This window comes from Hyaena hyaena, unplaced genomic scaffold, assembly GCF_003009895.1.
Source record: "Hyaena hyaena isolate Hyena2069 unplaced genomic scaffold, ASM300989v1 scaffold_163, whole genome shotgun sequence".
Lineage (NCBI taxonomy): Eukaryota > Metazoa > Chordata > Mammalia > Carnivora > Hyaenidae > Hyaena > Hyaena hyaena.
The window spans coordinates 2,211,313-2,226,593 of NW_024080794.1; the positions used below are offsets into that span (position 1 = coordinate 2,211,313).

Here is a 15,281-nt window from a genome sequence, read left to right on the forward strand (position 1 = left end):
AATTTGGAGTTGAGGGGAAATTAATAAGAACACACACAGCAGTCAGATAGTTATTTGAATTAATGCTGCCTGACAGAATTTTCTTTTTTCTTTGGTGCTAAATTATAGTACTGAGCTGTATTCAATAGTTTTTAATCAAATATAACACATATTTTATAATAAATTCTTCAAAATTAATATTTTCAAGTCTACCATCACTTTCTACTTTTATTCTGATCCTATTCAAGATCCATGCTGACTTCTAAATCTCTCAAAATCACTTGATATATCACAATTACAGTTACAGTTTCAGTTTTGACTAGATTCCAGCAAGTTCACAACATGCATACACATGCACACACACACACACACACACACACATGCACACACACACAGTCCTCTGTAGATATAAAAGAAACAAAAAATAATGTACAGAACTATTTTTTATTATCATAGCTGATGAATAAAGGGTTTGATATGATAACTATGCAAAAATGGCTAACTCTCTCTTCTAAAACCAAAAGTAGAAAATTTTAATCAAGAGTATTTTTAAAAAATGTTCAATCTTTGAGGTATTAGGTATTTTATAGTCAACTGTATATGATTCCTTAATAAATGAGTCTGCTTATAAACTGTCACATTCTTATAAAAATAAATCCAGCATATGCTCATTTCTATTTGAAAAGGAGGAGGTAATTCTTTATAAGAAAGATTCTTTGCTTTGGAATATGTCTTTTAGGAGTTACTGTACAGATAATTTGTTTGCAAAGGCTAAAATATGACCCAGTTTACGTCTGACTTTTCAGGAACATACTATTTCATAACATGTGGTATTTAGGTGTTTTTAGAGGCAAACTTGCAGAAAGCAAAGCAAAAGCTAAAACATCAGAATTGCTTTCAAAAAAAAAAAATACTGAAAACTTAAGTGCAAAGATGTCCGAACAAATCTGGAGGCTTATCTAAACTATGCAGACTGAGAATTTATGGGGGAGAGAACAAATTTAAGTCACAGTTGAAATTTTAAATTCTGAATGTGCCCATGGTGACACATGACACAAGGGTCGGCTACTTTCTTGGCCAACAGGTTGAGACCACAGTGCTCCTCAGTCCTCAGACCTCCCTGTAGGCAGATGAGTGTCATAAATGTAAGCTGGTATGCAAAATTTGTCTAAGAAAGCAGAATAGTTTAGAAAGAGATCTTAAAAATTCTAAATATGGAGAGTTTTACGATCTAATATTTTTGTGACTGGAGGTATTACTGAAATTGAGACTATACTGCTAAATTCATAGACATTTATTTGTGCTTCCTAAGGAAAAATACCTAGGCTCATTCAGAGGACTGCAGTATAATATTTTATGAGATGGCCATGCAATGAAATAAATTTGACTAGGATGGTTCAAATCAAGTTCACTGGGAGAAAGGCAGCAAAGAGAGGAAACTTTTATTATTTTAATTTTGTCAAAGGGATCTATGGTCCAAGTCATATTCTAAATACATTTTCAAAATCAAAGAGTCATGTGAACCAAAATTTATTTTTAGAATGTCAAAGTATCTGAAAATAAAAACACACTATGGAGAAAGATTTTTTTGGGCAAAAATGCTGTTTTGGTAATATCCTATAGGTATAAGTATTATTTCATAATGTTAACATTGCAAAATAAAATGATGGCCAACCCGGCAGCTTAAATTCATCTGTTGTAATTTTTACAGAGATTTACAGAGATTAAAGGTCTCTAATATCCTGTTCTTATTAATTTAGAACAGAATAGGTTGTAATAGGTCAGGATTTAAAACTAATTCACTTTTATTACCTTCATCCGGTAGCTCAAGATAGCTATTTAAAATGCAACATTTAATTAAAAAGGGAAATCAATAGACTATAGAGTCTTTTCAAAAATAAACTTGAGCTTCCTTCTCTCAGTTTCTAACACCTAAGCTCTGTCTTGGGAATAGCTATACACTTTGTGGTCTTCATTAACCCTTTCATGTTAGCTATGAAATTGTTTCAGCAAAACAGTGAAATTATTTCACTCAGTAAATTACAGTGCTGAACAACTTCACTGAGGTATTAATTTATATATGTAAGGAGGGTGGTTTTACAAGTGTAATCTATGGAACCCACAGTGTCATATTTTCTTTTCTTTTCTTCTTTTCTGAAGTTTTGGGCAAGAGAGATGTAATATTTTAAGGTTGGATTTAGTTTGGTCTCAAGATGGCTAAAATGCTTATATCTACCACAAACATTTGTAGTGATTCCTTTAATGTATCTTGTTTTTCATTTTTAAATTCTGCTCTCATTCTTCACTGTGAATTTCCAGGCAATTAAAAAGAAGGATGCTACCACTACAACTCTTCTGGAGAATGAGGAAAATCCATGTAGCTGCAGACTTCTAGGGAGTGAACTATCTACTGAGGAAATATTGGCCATTGTATTTCCTTAGAACTTATGGCTCTCACATATTCATATCATGGAGAGCAACCTTCATTGTACTTGCCACTAACCAGTACCTTTCACTTCCAAGACTTCATACCTGCTTCCACATACAGTTGCTATGGCTTTGAAGCAGCCGGATGCAAGCTGGTAGGAGCCTGTGTAGCATCGGTCAATCGCCCAATTAAAAAGATTAATTTGGTCAGGATTAAGTTCCAATAGCAAGACGACAACTTCACAGCCAAGTTGATGAACCTGAATACATGGAGAAAAGCAATTATTCATATTTAACGGAAGATTATTCCAGGGAAAGACAGAAAATCATGCTTAGCCAATACAAAGTGGGTAACGTGAAAGTGGAGATTATGCATTCATCTTAGTTGTCTTTTAAAGATTTTATTTTTAAGTAATCTCTACACCCAACGTGGGGCTCTGACTTACAACTCTGAGATCAAGAGTTGTGTGCTCTATAGACTGAGTCAGCCAGGTGTCCCTTTAACTTAATTTTTATTCCATATATTTTACTTTAAGAGGATGCAATGTTGCAAGTGAATATTGAAATGTATGTATAAACAAAATTTGACTCTGTGTAAATCTGTCAGACAGGGTCCACTCATTCTTGATTTTTAATTCCGAAAAGATAATGAAGACTCTTGGCAATGTTTCTTCACTGTATTTAAAATATTTTTGAAAATACATGTATTTGGTTAAAAATTAAATATTACAAAATGATGGCCTTTATACATGCAAGTCTTTGGAGGAAAAAATCAGAATATGTTTATGGGATTTGGTAACTAAATATGCCATATAAAATTTAGCTGGCAATGTTTTAAAAAGAAATGTAGTATCAATAAACTCTTTTCTTTTTTTAACATTTTTTCATAATTGAGAGAGAGCTAGAGTGCCTGTGGGAGAGGGGCAGAGAGAGAGGGAGACAGAATCTGAAGCCGGCTCCAGGCTCTGAGCTGTCAGCACAGAGCCCCACATGGGGCTCGAACCCATGAGTGGTGAGATCATGACCTGAGCTGAAGTCGGACATTTAATCAACTGAGCCACCCAGGTGCCCCTTAATAAACTCTTCTTAATCAGAGACTTTCATGTGAAACAATCATCATACTAGATAGAATTAATGGGATCTTTTATTGATGGTTTCTGAAGCTACTGTCAAATACTGGATGGTCACATTTGTCCAGAAGAAGCCTGGTGCCAGGAGGCCATATTCCCCTCAGAAGGTAACATTTTCCTGTTTTCTTCTGTTTCCTTCTCTTGCCAGTTGCAACCAGTGGGAGAAGAAAAGATTCTGGATTCTTTTTTTTTTTTTTAGTTTACTACAGGGTGTGGGCTAAGATGGGAGTAATATTCTAGTTGGATGGTCAAACATCATCAACCTAGTTCCCCATGAGCTTAAGTAATTAGCAGCAGATGAAAATTAATGATACTATTAAAAAGGACTTAAAAATACCATTTCATTAAAAAGTGGGTTCAACTTGAAAGAAAATCAGCAAGTTTTTAATTGAGCTTTGGAAACTTTATATTGAAGTATAAGATACACAGCAGACAATTCACAAGGAAATGATGAGTTACTGTAACTGAACACACCAGTGTGAAGTAGAATACCAGATTGTTTTCCAGCACCACTGATGCCTGCCTTATGCATTGTCCTGATCACTAACCTCACTCTTCTTTCCAAAGTAACCACTATTCTGACTTCTACAACTGTTGGTTAGGGCTGTTTTGAACTCTATGCAAATAGAATTATATCACATATAATTTTGTGTGTTTTCTTGAACACAACTCATGTTTGAAAGTCATCTATATTCATTCATTTTCACTTATATTCTAATATATCTTTACTTCACAGTGTATTCATTCTATATTGATGAACATCTAGGTTGTTTCTAGCTTTTGACTTCATAATACTGCTTTGAACAATTTTATACATGTCATATGTTACACATATTGGATTTTACAAAATATATATTTGAGTAAAACTGCTGGGTTTTAGGGCATACTATATCCAATGTTAGTTTATAAAGACACTCAGGTTTCCAAGGTGGTTATTTTGATTTCTACTCTTTGTGGCATTGCATGAAAGTTCCTGTTGCTGTATTTCCTCATCGACATTGTCAATCTTTTTAATTTTCACCATTCAGGTGGATTCGAGGTAGCATCTCCTGTGGTTAGTTTGCATCTCTCTAACTACTGAGCTTGAGAACCTTTTCTTATGTTTATTGGCCATTTAAATAACCTCTTTTGTAAGTTTATTCTTTAAGTCACTTGTTCATTTTTCTATGCATGTCTTTATCTAATTATCTGTAGGGATCCTTAATATATTCTAGATAAGAAGTGTTGGTTTACACTGAGATACCACCTCACGCCAGTCAGAGTGGCTAAAATGAGCAAATCAGAGAACTCTAGATGCTGGCGAGGATGTGGAGAAACGGGCACCCTCCTACACTGTTGGTGGGAATGCAAACTGGTGCAGCCCCTCTGGAAAACAGTGTGGAGGTTTCTCCGGAAACTAACACTAGAACTCCCCTATGACCCAGCAATAGCACTGCTAGGAATTTACCCAAGGGATATAGGAGTGCTGAGGCATAGGAGCACATGTACCCCAATGTTCATAGCAGCACTCTCCACAATAGCTAAAACATGGAAAGAGCCTAAGTGTCCATCAACGGATGAACGGATCAAGAAGATGTGGTTTATCTATACCATGGAATACTACATGGCAATGAGAAACAATGAAATCTGGCCATGTGTAGCAACATGGATGGACCTTGAGGGTGTTATGCTGAGCGAAATAAGTCAGGCAGAGAAGGACAAATATCATATGTTTGCACGTATAGGAGGATTAGGAGGAACTTGACGGAGGAACAAGGGGGAGAAGAAGGGCGGAAATGGTGGGGGAAAGGGAGAGAGGCAAACCATGAGAGACTCTTGAATGCTGACAAAAACTGAGGACTGATGGATGTGGGGGGGAGGGGGGATGGGCATGGAGGAGGGCACTTGTGGGGATGAGCACTGGGTGTTATGTGGAAACTAATTTGACAATAAACTATTTGTAAAAAAAAAAAAAAAAAAAAGAAGTGTTGGTTTTTTGTTGCAAACTTTCTTCTTTCACTCTGGCTAGCCTGTTCATACTCTTAATGGTGTCTTTTCTTGAAGTTATTAATTGGTCTTTCTTTACAATTAGTAATTTTTGTATCTTGTGTAAGAAATCTTACCCTGGCTCCAGGGATTAAGATATCTTCCTGTATTTTCTAGAAACTTCAGTCTTTTAGCTTTCACATTTATATCTATAATCTAATTTCTTCTTTTTAATTCCTGATGTCTTATTTCTTCTTTTCCATGCATTAACTAAGATCTTTAGTATAATGTTGATAGAAGTGGTGAAGGTGAGCATCCTTGGTCATTCTAATCTCAAGGGATACTTTCAATATTCACTATTCAGCATGATTTTTATTATAGGTTTTTTCTCAGACACCCGTTATCAAACTAAGAATGTTATTTTTTATTCTTATTTTGATAGGAGTTTCTCGCACAAATAAACATAGAATTTTATTAAATACTTTTTCTGCATCTATTAAGATGATTGTATATTTCCTTCTTGAGACTCTACTAATATAATAACATACTAATGAGTTGATGGATATTTGAATATTGAACCAATCTTACAGTTCTTGAATAATGCCAATTTGATCATGATGAATCATCTTTTTTATATATCACCAAATTTAATTCTCTTATATTTTGTTTACATTTTTGTATCTATACTCCTGAATAAAATTGCCTCTTATGTTTTTTTATCCTGTTAAATCCCTGGCAGGTTATAGTATCAAGGTTATGCTGGTCTCATAAAATATGTTGTGATATATTTCTTCTTGAGCTCTTTTCTCTTTAAGGATTTTGTATACAATTGATGCAATTTGTTCCTTAAATGTTAAATTCATCAGTAAAGCTATCTCAAGTTTTCCTTGTGAGAAGACTTTGAATTACAGATAAAATTTTTTTATTATTTTTAAATTCTATATCATTGATTCACTGCTCTGCTTCATCCATCCTCACCATCATGGCATCCATTAGAGATTGCATATTGGTTATAGCATGTTTAATTTCGGCCTGACTAGATTTTAATTCTTCTATCTCTGTAGAAAGGGATTCTCTTCTATGCTTTTTTCTTCTATGCTTTTTTTCAACCCAGCTAGTATTCTTACAATCATGGTTTTAAATTTTAGTACAGAAATCTTAATTATATCTGTGTTGATTAAATCCCTGACCATTATTTCTTCCTGTTCTTTCTTTTGAGGTGAATTCCTCCATCTTGTCATTTTGGAGGAAGGAAAAAAAAACTAAAAAGAAGCCAAAACATAATCAAAGGAAGCTAGATCTTAGGTGTGTTTTGGTCTGCTTGTTGAGAGAAACTACCAAATTCTCTCTCTCATGTTTATTACTTGAATGATTATTCAGATTTTTCTTTTCTTCTAGGGTTGTGTTCTTCTAGGAATTTGTCTATTTTATTTAAAATTTAAGGTTTATTGGCACAAAGTGTTCATATATTCTCTATTATTTTCAATATCTAGCTTTTGTAGGGGTGTCTCCTTAATATTTCTGATATCAGTGAAACATGTGCCTTCTCTCTTTCTTGATCAGACTTTCTGGGAATTAATTTCATTAGTCTTAATAAAGTAAACTTTTGGTTTAAATTATCATTTCTATTTATTTCTCCTCTGTCAGTTTGTGCTTTCATCTCTATTATTCCCTTCATTATACTTGTTTTCAGTTTAATATGCTTTTTTAAAAAATAACTTCTTTTTTTTTTTTTAAATGTTTTATTTATTTCTAGGAGAGAGAGAGAGACAGCGTGAGCAGGGGAGGGCCAGAGAGAGAGGGAGTCACAGACTGAAACAGGCTCCAGGCTCCAAGCAGGCAGTCAGCACAGAGCCTGACGCGGGGCTCGAACCCACGAACCGTGAGATCATGACCTAAGCGAAAGTCGGACGCTCAACCGACTAAGCCACCCAGGCGCCCCAAAAAATAACTTCTTGAGATGAATGCTTAGGTCACTGGTTATCAGCCTTTTTTTTTCTTTCTCATATATATACTTAAGGCTATACATTTCATTCTAAGCATAAGCACAGCTTTATTTACAGTCCACAAGTCTAGTATGTAGTATTTTTGTTATTATCCAATTAAAGACATTTTTCAGTTTCTACTGTCATTTGTTCTCTGACTCACTAGTTACCGGGAAGGGTGTTTCTTAATTATCTTCTTATTATTGGTTACTAGCTTGTTATCACTGTAATTAGAGAAATGGCCTGTCATTTCAATCATATGAACTTCATGGAAACTTGTTTTAGGGCCCAGTTTATAGTCAACTTGGTGAATATATATTTTTTTTAATCCTAACACATCAGAGTGTAATATGAATAACACAAAAACCTATACTTCTGTGGCTGATATGTACAGAGATTGTGCTGTGAACAATATTCATACACTCTAGTAACCTGATTGAGGCAGAACACCCAAAACATTTAAAAGCAATGTATTTTTGAGTAATACTTACTCGTAAATCTTGACAAGCCAGAATGTTGTCAAGCCACTTATACAGGTAGCCATCGGGGGAAAGGCCCACATTGTCAAATACAGGGCCACAGCACAACACTGCTGACATTGCCTGATAACAAAACAAGCAAATATGCGAATGAAACTTGGAATGATGTAATAACATGCAACCGACTTCATAAAACATTACCAGATTTATAGATGTTGCGGGTCTCTTAAAGCAGTTATTACCATAAAACTTTAAAGTATTCCTTACTAGATTCAATAAGGACCAGATTCCCAATTTTGGATTTTTAAGTAAGAATTAAAAGACATAAATTTGACTCCATGGACATATAATTTTATGATTAAAAGAAATCTTTATGACAAAAGAGTAAGATACTCAAAACAAAATGGCCATTTCACAGTATTTAAGACAAATTTACCCTCAGTGCTTTCAAGTGAATAAATTCAGCTTATAAATACAGCTTTTTGAATTTTGCTTTGATGACAAATATTTGACCAATGTACTAAATTGACAAACTATGATAAATATGGAAATAAATAACATGATTCTTAATCAAAGGGAAAAAATTAAGAATACAAATTTAGTTACTTTGAGGAGGAAAGGAAGCAAGGGAATGTAAGAATGATTAACTCTGCAATTAGTAGGTCCAAATGACTATGAAGACCATTATTTAAATCAGCTAGCTTCCTTGAGGCAAAAGTCAACTGGTAAGTCACCAAACTTCCAGTATATATGACAGAATTGAAATACAGTTTTCTTTTTTTAATTTTTTAAATGTTTTTTTGTTATTTTTTTTAAATTTCTGAGAGAGAGAGACAGTGTGAGCAGGGGAGGGTCAGAGAGAGAGGGAGATACAGAATCTGAAACAGGCTCCAGGCTCTGAGCTGTCTGTCAGCACAGAGCCTGATGTAGGGCTCAAACTCATGAACCGTGAGATCATGACCTGAGCCGAAGTTGGCCGCTTAACCCACTGAGTCACCCAGGCACCCCATGAAATACAGTTTTCTAAAGGTAATTAGGCTGTAAGGAATCATGATTCTGAAGTTTTAGAATAGTTAATAGTACGAAAATTTATTTTTGGGAGTCTTTTAAAATGAAAGATCAAAAAGGCAATGTGGCTTTGGTAGGCTCTGAACTTGAGGTAACATATATATCATTTTTAGGTTGTATGTTACTGAGCAAGGCAGCTATTACAGGGCAAATAAGCAAAACTGTGTGGTTCTCATACACTAGGTAAAAGTAAGAGCTGGGAACAGTTTTATATTTGAAACTGAGAACCCAACTGGAATATTTACATTTATGCACAGCCATCTATCTATGGAGAAAGAGACCATTGGGCCAACAAAAGTCATCCACTGAGACAAAGGCGCCCTACCTTTAAAGCACAATACTGGTATCGTGTAATTTGATGATTTCTGTCACTGTAGCGGTCAAGAGGGGTGAACATAATGCTGAAGGGTCCTGCCCACTGGCTAAACAAGATGAAAAGATGATGCCTCAGGCTTTGCTGGGGGAACAGAAATCTTCGGTGGTGAACTGGAAAGAAGAACAGAGTTAAGAGTCTGCTTGACTGAAAAGTATAGTGAATACAGTTGATGTCACTATTATACATGATTCCTACATTCTGAGGAAAACAGTAATTTTATGTCCCAACTCGAGTCTTCTGTTATGAAACATGGATTTAAGAAGATTCATTTTCTCTTTATGAGTGTGGTCCTCCTGTCCTCACGCTGCAGTCAACGGCACCTTGTCCGGAGTGGGAAGCAGAGAGACAAAGTGGCCTCATGGACACATCTTTCTGATCAATGTCTAGCAAAACTGCAGCCCTTTCCTCTCAGCTGCGGCTTACATATCAAACATCCTCTCAACTGCTGCTGCCTGTGATACACAATGTATAGATTATTTATTTTAAACAAATGTACTTTAACTGAAGAAGTTAACTCAAATCTTAATTTAGGGTCATATAAGATGAGGAGCATTGGTAAGGAAAAGGTTTTATACAGTGTGGAGGTTCCTCAAAAAATTAACACTAGAACTCCCCTATGACCCAGCAATAGCACTGCTAGGAATTTACCCAAGGGATACAGGAGTGCTGATGCATAGGAGCACATGTACCCCAATATTCATAGCAGCACTCTCAACAATAGCCAAAACATAGATAGAGACTAAGTGTTCATCAACTGATGAATGGATCAAGAAGATGTGGTTTATCTGTACTATGGAATACTACATGACAATGAGAAAGAATGAAATCTGGCCATGTGTAGCAACATGGATGGACCTTGAGGGTGTTATGCTGAGCGAAATAAGTCAGGCAGAAAAGGACAGATACCGTATGTTTGCACGTATAGGTGGATTAGGAGGAACTTAACGGAGGACCATTGGGGGAGAAGAAGGGGAAAAATAGTTGGGGAGACGGAGGGAGGCAAACCATGAGAGACTCTTGAATGTTGAGAACAAACTGAGGGCTGATGGAGGTGNGGGGGAGAAGGGAAGGGGGGTGATGGGCAGGGAGGAGGGCACTTGTGGGGATGAGCACTGGGTGTTATATGGAAACCAACTTGACAATAAACTATTTAAGAAAAAAATTAAAAAAATAAAAACTCCAATACATACTAAAAAACAAAGTAAAAGGTTTTACAGTGTTAAAATAATGAAAAGGTAGAAATTGAGTTGTGGTCTTCTGTAATGATGTGAAAACTTTTTGTTTTTAAGTTTATATATTCATTTTGAGAGAGAAAGAGAGAGAGTACATGCAAGCAGGGGAGGGGCAGAGAGAAAGGGAGAGAGAGAGAGAATCCTAAGCAGATCTTTAATGTCAGCACAGAGCCCAGTGTGGGGTCCAAACTCACGAACCACAAGATCATCACCCAAAATCAAGGGTCAGCCACTTAACCGACTGAGCCACACAGGTACTTCATATATCAAAACTTTTAATTACAGTAATTGATTTTTACACCAAACTGGCCAGCTATTTTTATTCTCCATGCTTTTATTAGATGAAAAGCTTTCATGCCCATTTGCTCTGTGGAAAAAAACCCCACCTCTCAAAAATCTAATTTATTAAGCTGTATAGAATGTGTTGGTTGGAGAGTGAAGAGAAGGCTTACTGTAGAGATCAATCACATGTTCCAGATTAGCACAATGAGAAGAAGAAGTGAAGTCCCTGTGAATGCTCCCCCCAAATTACTTCCTTCCTATGGAAATTACATAGATTCATTTTTAGATGGGAACCAAAATGAAGACTAGAAATAATGACAAGCACAAAGTCAAATTTAATTTCTATTGTTCCCTTTCCAACTTTGTGCGGAATTACCACAATCTGTTCTCATATGTATTTCCATGTATTTCAAAATAAATGAACGATCCCATCCCAGACCTGCATGCAGGCCAGAAGAATTAAAGAGAAGCCCAGTAATGAGGAACACAAACGGTTTGTCAGGCATGAAAGGAAATTTGCAGTGATATATCCCTGTACCTGGAACGCACTGAATCAAGTTGGCGACCATTGCACTAAAATGTGCCCGGATATCTTTAAGAATCTCAACTTCTTTATCATTTTCAGCTTCTAGAAGCATGCGGGTCAAGTCCACATATTCTAAGAACAAAGCTCCAAGGGCTAAAGTATCTCGTTCTAAGGCTCCATTTGTGCTAGAATAATAAAAAAGAAATAAAGTTCTCAGATGCTTGGTTTTTATATCAAAGTAGTACATGCTTCATGAAAAAGATTCATTGTCAGAACTCACACACTAAGTTTGTTCTTGACCTATGGGCAGTATAAATAGAATATGCACAAAAGCAACAATAAGCTTTTTTGGACATTTCTGAGTAAAAGTTAAAGGTAACATATTAAAAAAACAAAAGAAAGAAAGACAGAAAGACAGAAAGAAAGGAACAGACCAGTTTGGTGAGGAGATTATCAACTCATTAGACTCTTCACCCTACCTGTCACTTATGACACCAGCATCAGCCAGAAGCTCGAAAATTCGAAGTAGCTGTAGCCTTAACAAATCCCGCCGTTCTCGGCGTTTTTTGTTCTGTGTAGAAAGAGGTAATACCATTTATGAATGTGGGCAAAACAATAATAACATTGCTTGGGGAAACTGTACTAAAGAAAGGCATAATCTATATATGAATTTTAAATTTGTTTAGAATGTTTATTTATTTTGAGAGAGAAAGAGAGTGCAAGCTGGGGAAGGGCAGAGAGAGAGAGGGAGACACAGTATCCAAAGCAGGCTCCAGGCTGTGAGCCATCAGCACAGAGCCCAATGTGGGGCTTGAACCCACAAATTGTGAAATCATGACATGAGCCAAAGCCAGATGCTTAACTGACTCAGCCACCCAGGTAAGCCTAAATTTTCAATTTTCTACACGTAAAAGACAAGGGTATTTTTTTTTCTTCCAGATCCTTAGAGAAAATCTTGCTATTACAGGCTATAAAAGAAACAGATCCTAAGTGGGTCAATAAATATTTATAAGGTGGCAATGTTGCGAACTAACCAGCCTCATTTCTTAGATGCTCCCAGCATCTACAGAAAGACAGAGACACTGAAACAAAAACGGGCTATTCTGCATGAAGAATCCCACCAATTCTGGTCACGCAAGTCACACTACTAAAATTCTGTTACTTCTTATCTCTTATCTACTATATGGGAAGCATCTTTTTCCATTTTATTCTTTTTTTTTATCCTGCTATGTTACAATTTTGTCCTTTTGAGTTCATTTCAGGTAAGATAATTTTGAAGAAAATTCATCCTGTGCCAGATCAAACAAATAATATTCTTGCCCATTCAACTCCTCATAAAAAATAAGCAAATAAACAAAAACACATTCAACCAACTCAAACCTCCTGCAAAAGAATGTAATATTTTAACATGCATATGACTATTTAGATTGTTTTCTTTCATGAGTTAGAACATAGAAACTTCTATTTAAAAATTTTTTTTACTGTTTTTATTTTATTTTTGAGAGAGAGCCAGAGTGCGAGCAGGAGAGGGGCAGAGAGAGAAAGAGAGAAACACACAGAATCTGAAGCAGTCTCCAGGCTCTGAGCTGTCAGCACAGAGCCTGACACAAGGCTTGAACTCACAGACCATGAGATCATGACCTGAGCTGATGCTGGACCCTCAACCGACTGAGGTGCCCCAGACCACATAACCTTTTAAAACAGTACACATATTATGGTAAATACTCAAATACTGAATAATAATAAAAATAACAAAAGTTAAAATATTAATATTCACTATTAAAAGCGTGCTGGGTGTTTGTATTTTTTTTTTAGGGGAGACCGTTAAGTATGATCTAAATTTATACCAATGACCATATGAACTGAGATATTAAGTATTTACATTAAAAATCTCACCTCTGGCCTTCGTTCCAGGGCTTCCTTCATTAATGGATGAAGTTCTTCTACCAATTCTCTATGGAGGAAGAAAGTCAGCTTTGAAATTCACTATTATCGACACCAAACTTATCACCAAATACATGCATTCCATCCTAAATCATGTGCTTTTCTCACTTTGCTTCTGACACAACCCACCCCCGCACCCCCAACCTTTCTGTTTCTCAGTCATGCAGGGAACTGGAACCAGGTGCTGGCCTGTGCTGTGTGTTACTGGGCTCTATCCCAGTGTTCTGTCTATAATTTGGGCTCAATACCTATTTGTTGACTTGATTCTGATTTACTGTTCTGAAGACCCCGATGACAAAAATCACTCTCTAAACAGTTAAATAATATATCACAAGTGATTATTACATTCAAAGCACTTTACTACAGGCAGTGGGGATGAAGATAGACAAAATCGAGTCCCTCACAGAAGACGTTTTCAGTCTAGCTAGAGCAAAAGAGATAGGTGCAGTGGCTATGACATTACTTTTGGGAGCTGTGCTCGGGAGACTGACTAATAGTTGATTTTAAAATGAAGTCTTTTTAGAATTTCAAAGATTAAAAAAAACATTCTTTGAGCTATATGATAAAGGCAGATTATAGCAAGTACTACAATAATGGGGTTTTCATCAAAACCTTTTCTCCAGTGAAGTAAAAATGAGAGTTTGATCAATATTAGTATCTATCTATCTCTCTATCTATCACCTTCCACCTGTCCCCATTACCTCCAGTTCTCAATTAATTATTTGTGTTCCTTGGGAAATGACTTCTGAACTGGTATGTCAAGACAGACAAAATTAAGAGAACTAGCCTGCCGCTAGGTATTTTGTCTACAGTCTCCTCTATGCCTGAACACCTTGCAATATTCTGCAGTATTCGGGTAGGATAATTTGTGCTCTTAGACCTCATCCTCCAAGGAAATCCAAAGTTAGGAAGGTAAACTTTGCGGCATTCTATGCTTAGAGACAGAACACTGGCCCTCCATTTCAGATTTCTCTAAGACAGATGCTAGAATTTCTTCATGAAAGAAATGGAAATAATATTAATGATCTCCTTCAACTGCAACCATTTACTGAGTATTTACTATGTACATTTCTATATTTAATCCTCTCAATAAATATGTAAGATAGATTCTATAATTTTAATATTTTTTCTTTATTAGATAGATACACTTCATTTTTATTTATTATAACAATTTTATAGGTAAGAGACCTGAGGCCCAGAGACATTAAGTTTTCCAGACCCACGTGGCTAATAAATTGTATAACCTTACCCACCCCTCAGAATACTGACAGGGCAAGGAGTATGAGAGCATACGTCTTTGGGAAAGAATGTTCATTTCTTAGGTTCTTTGGGAAAGAATGTTAGGTTATTCTAGGAATTGTTTTTCTTATCTTCTGGTAGTATATCTATATGATTCTTTGTCTTAACCAGTTAACTAGTAAGTAGTAAAAACACTGGTTAGCTGACACTCCAGTATCAGAATTCACAATTACTTCTTACAAGAATAAAATCTGACCCTATCCATGAATAATTTAACAAGTTTTCTTTTCAATTGCCTCTAAAATGTCTCATTAATCTTTATTTTTCAAATAGGGTTTCTTGCAGATGCTTAGAGCTTTCCCTTTTCTATCTACATAAAGAACGTTAGGATTTTACTTATGCTTATATGCTTAGCTCAAGTCACCAGAGGCAGCCTGAATTAATATTTTAGGATGACTCTTTCAAAAGGCTCTGACACTGCCTCAGATGGACTGGTTATTTGATTAAAGGTGTGAAATGAGGAAAGAATTTGAGATATAATGGTTCTATTAAGGCAGATAAAGTACCTTCTAAAAAGAATGACTGGTGTAACAGAATACCTCTGAAAGAGTTCTATCTGTGCTTAGCCTTTGAGATCTGTTGCATAAAT

General features: G+C 35.8%; 1 protein-coding gene across 5 annotated transcripts in view; it reads right to left on the minus strand.

The window, feature by feature from the left end:
• The window catches only part of FRY (FRY microtubule binding protein), a 258,661-nt gene that overhangs the window by 96,212 nt on the left and 147,168 nt on the right, over positions 1-15,281 (minus strand). For all 5 annotated transcript variants that reach the window (XM_039239842.1, XM_039239840.1, XM_039239841.1 and 2 more), the window contains 6 exons: positions 13,346-13,403; positions 11,929-12,020; positions 11,462-11,634; positions 9,359-9,519; positions 7,978-8,088; positions 2,512-2,666 (listed from right to left, as the gene is read on the minus strand). In XM_039239842.1, the coding sequence (XP_039095773.1) occupies positions 2,512-2,666; positions 7,978-8,088; positions 9,359-9,519; positions 11,462-11,634; positions 11,929-12,020; positions 13,346-13,403 (750 nt within the window). The remainder of the gene's footprint in view (positions 1-2,511; positions 2,667-7,977; positions 8,089-9,358; positions 9,520-11,461; positions 11,635-11,928; positions 12,021-13,345; positions 13,404-15,281) is intronic.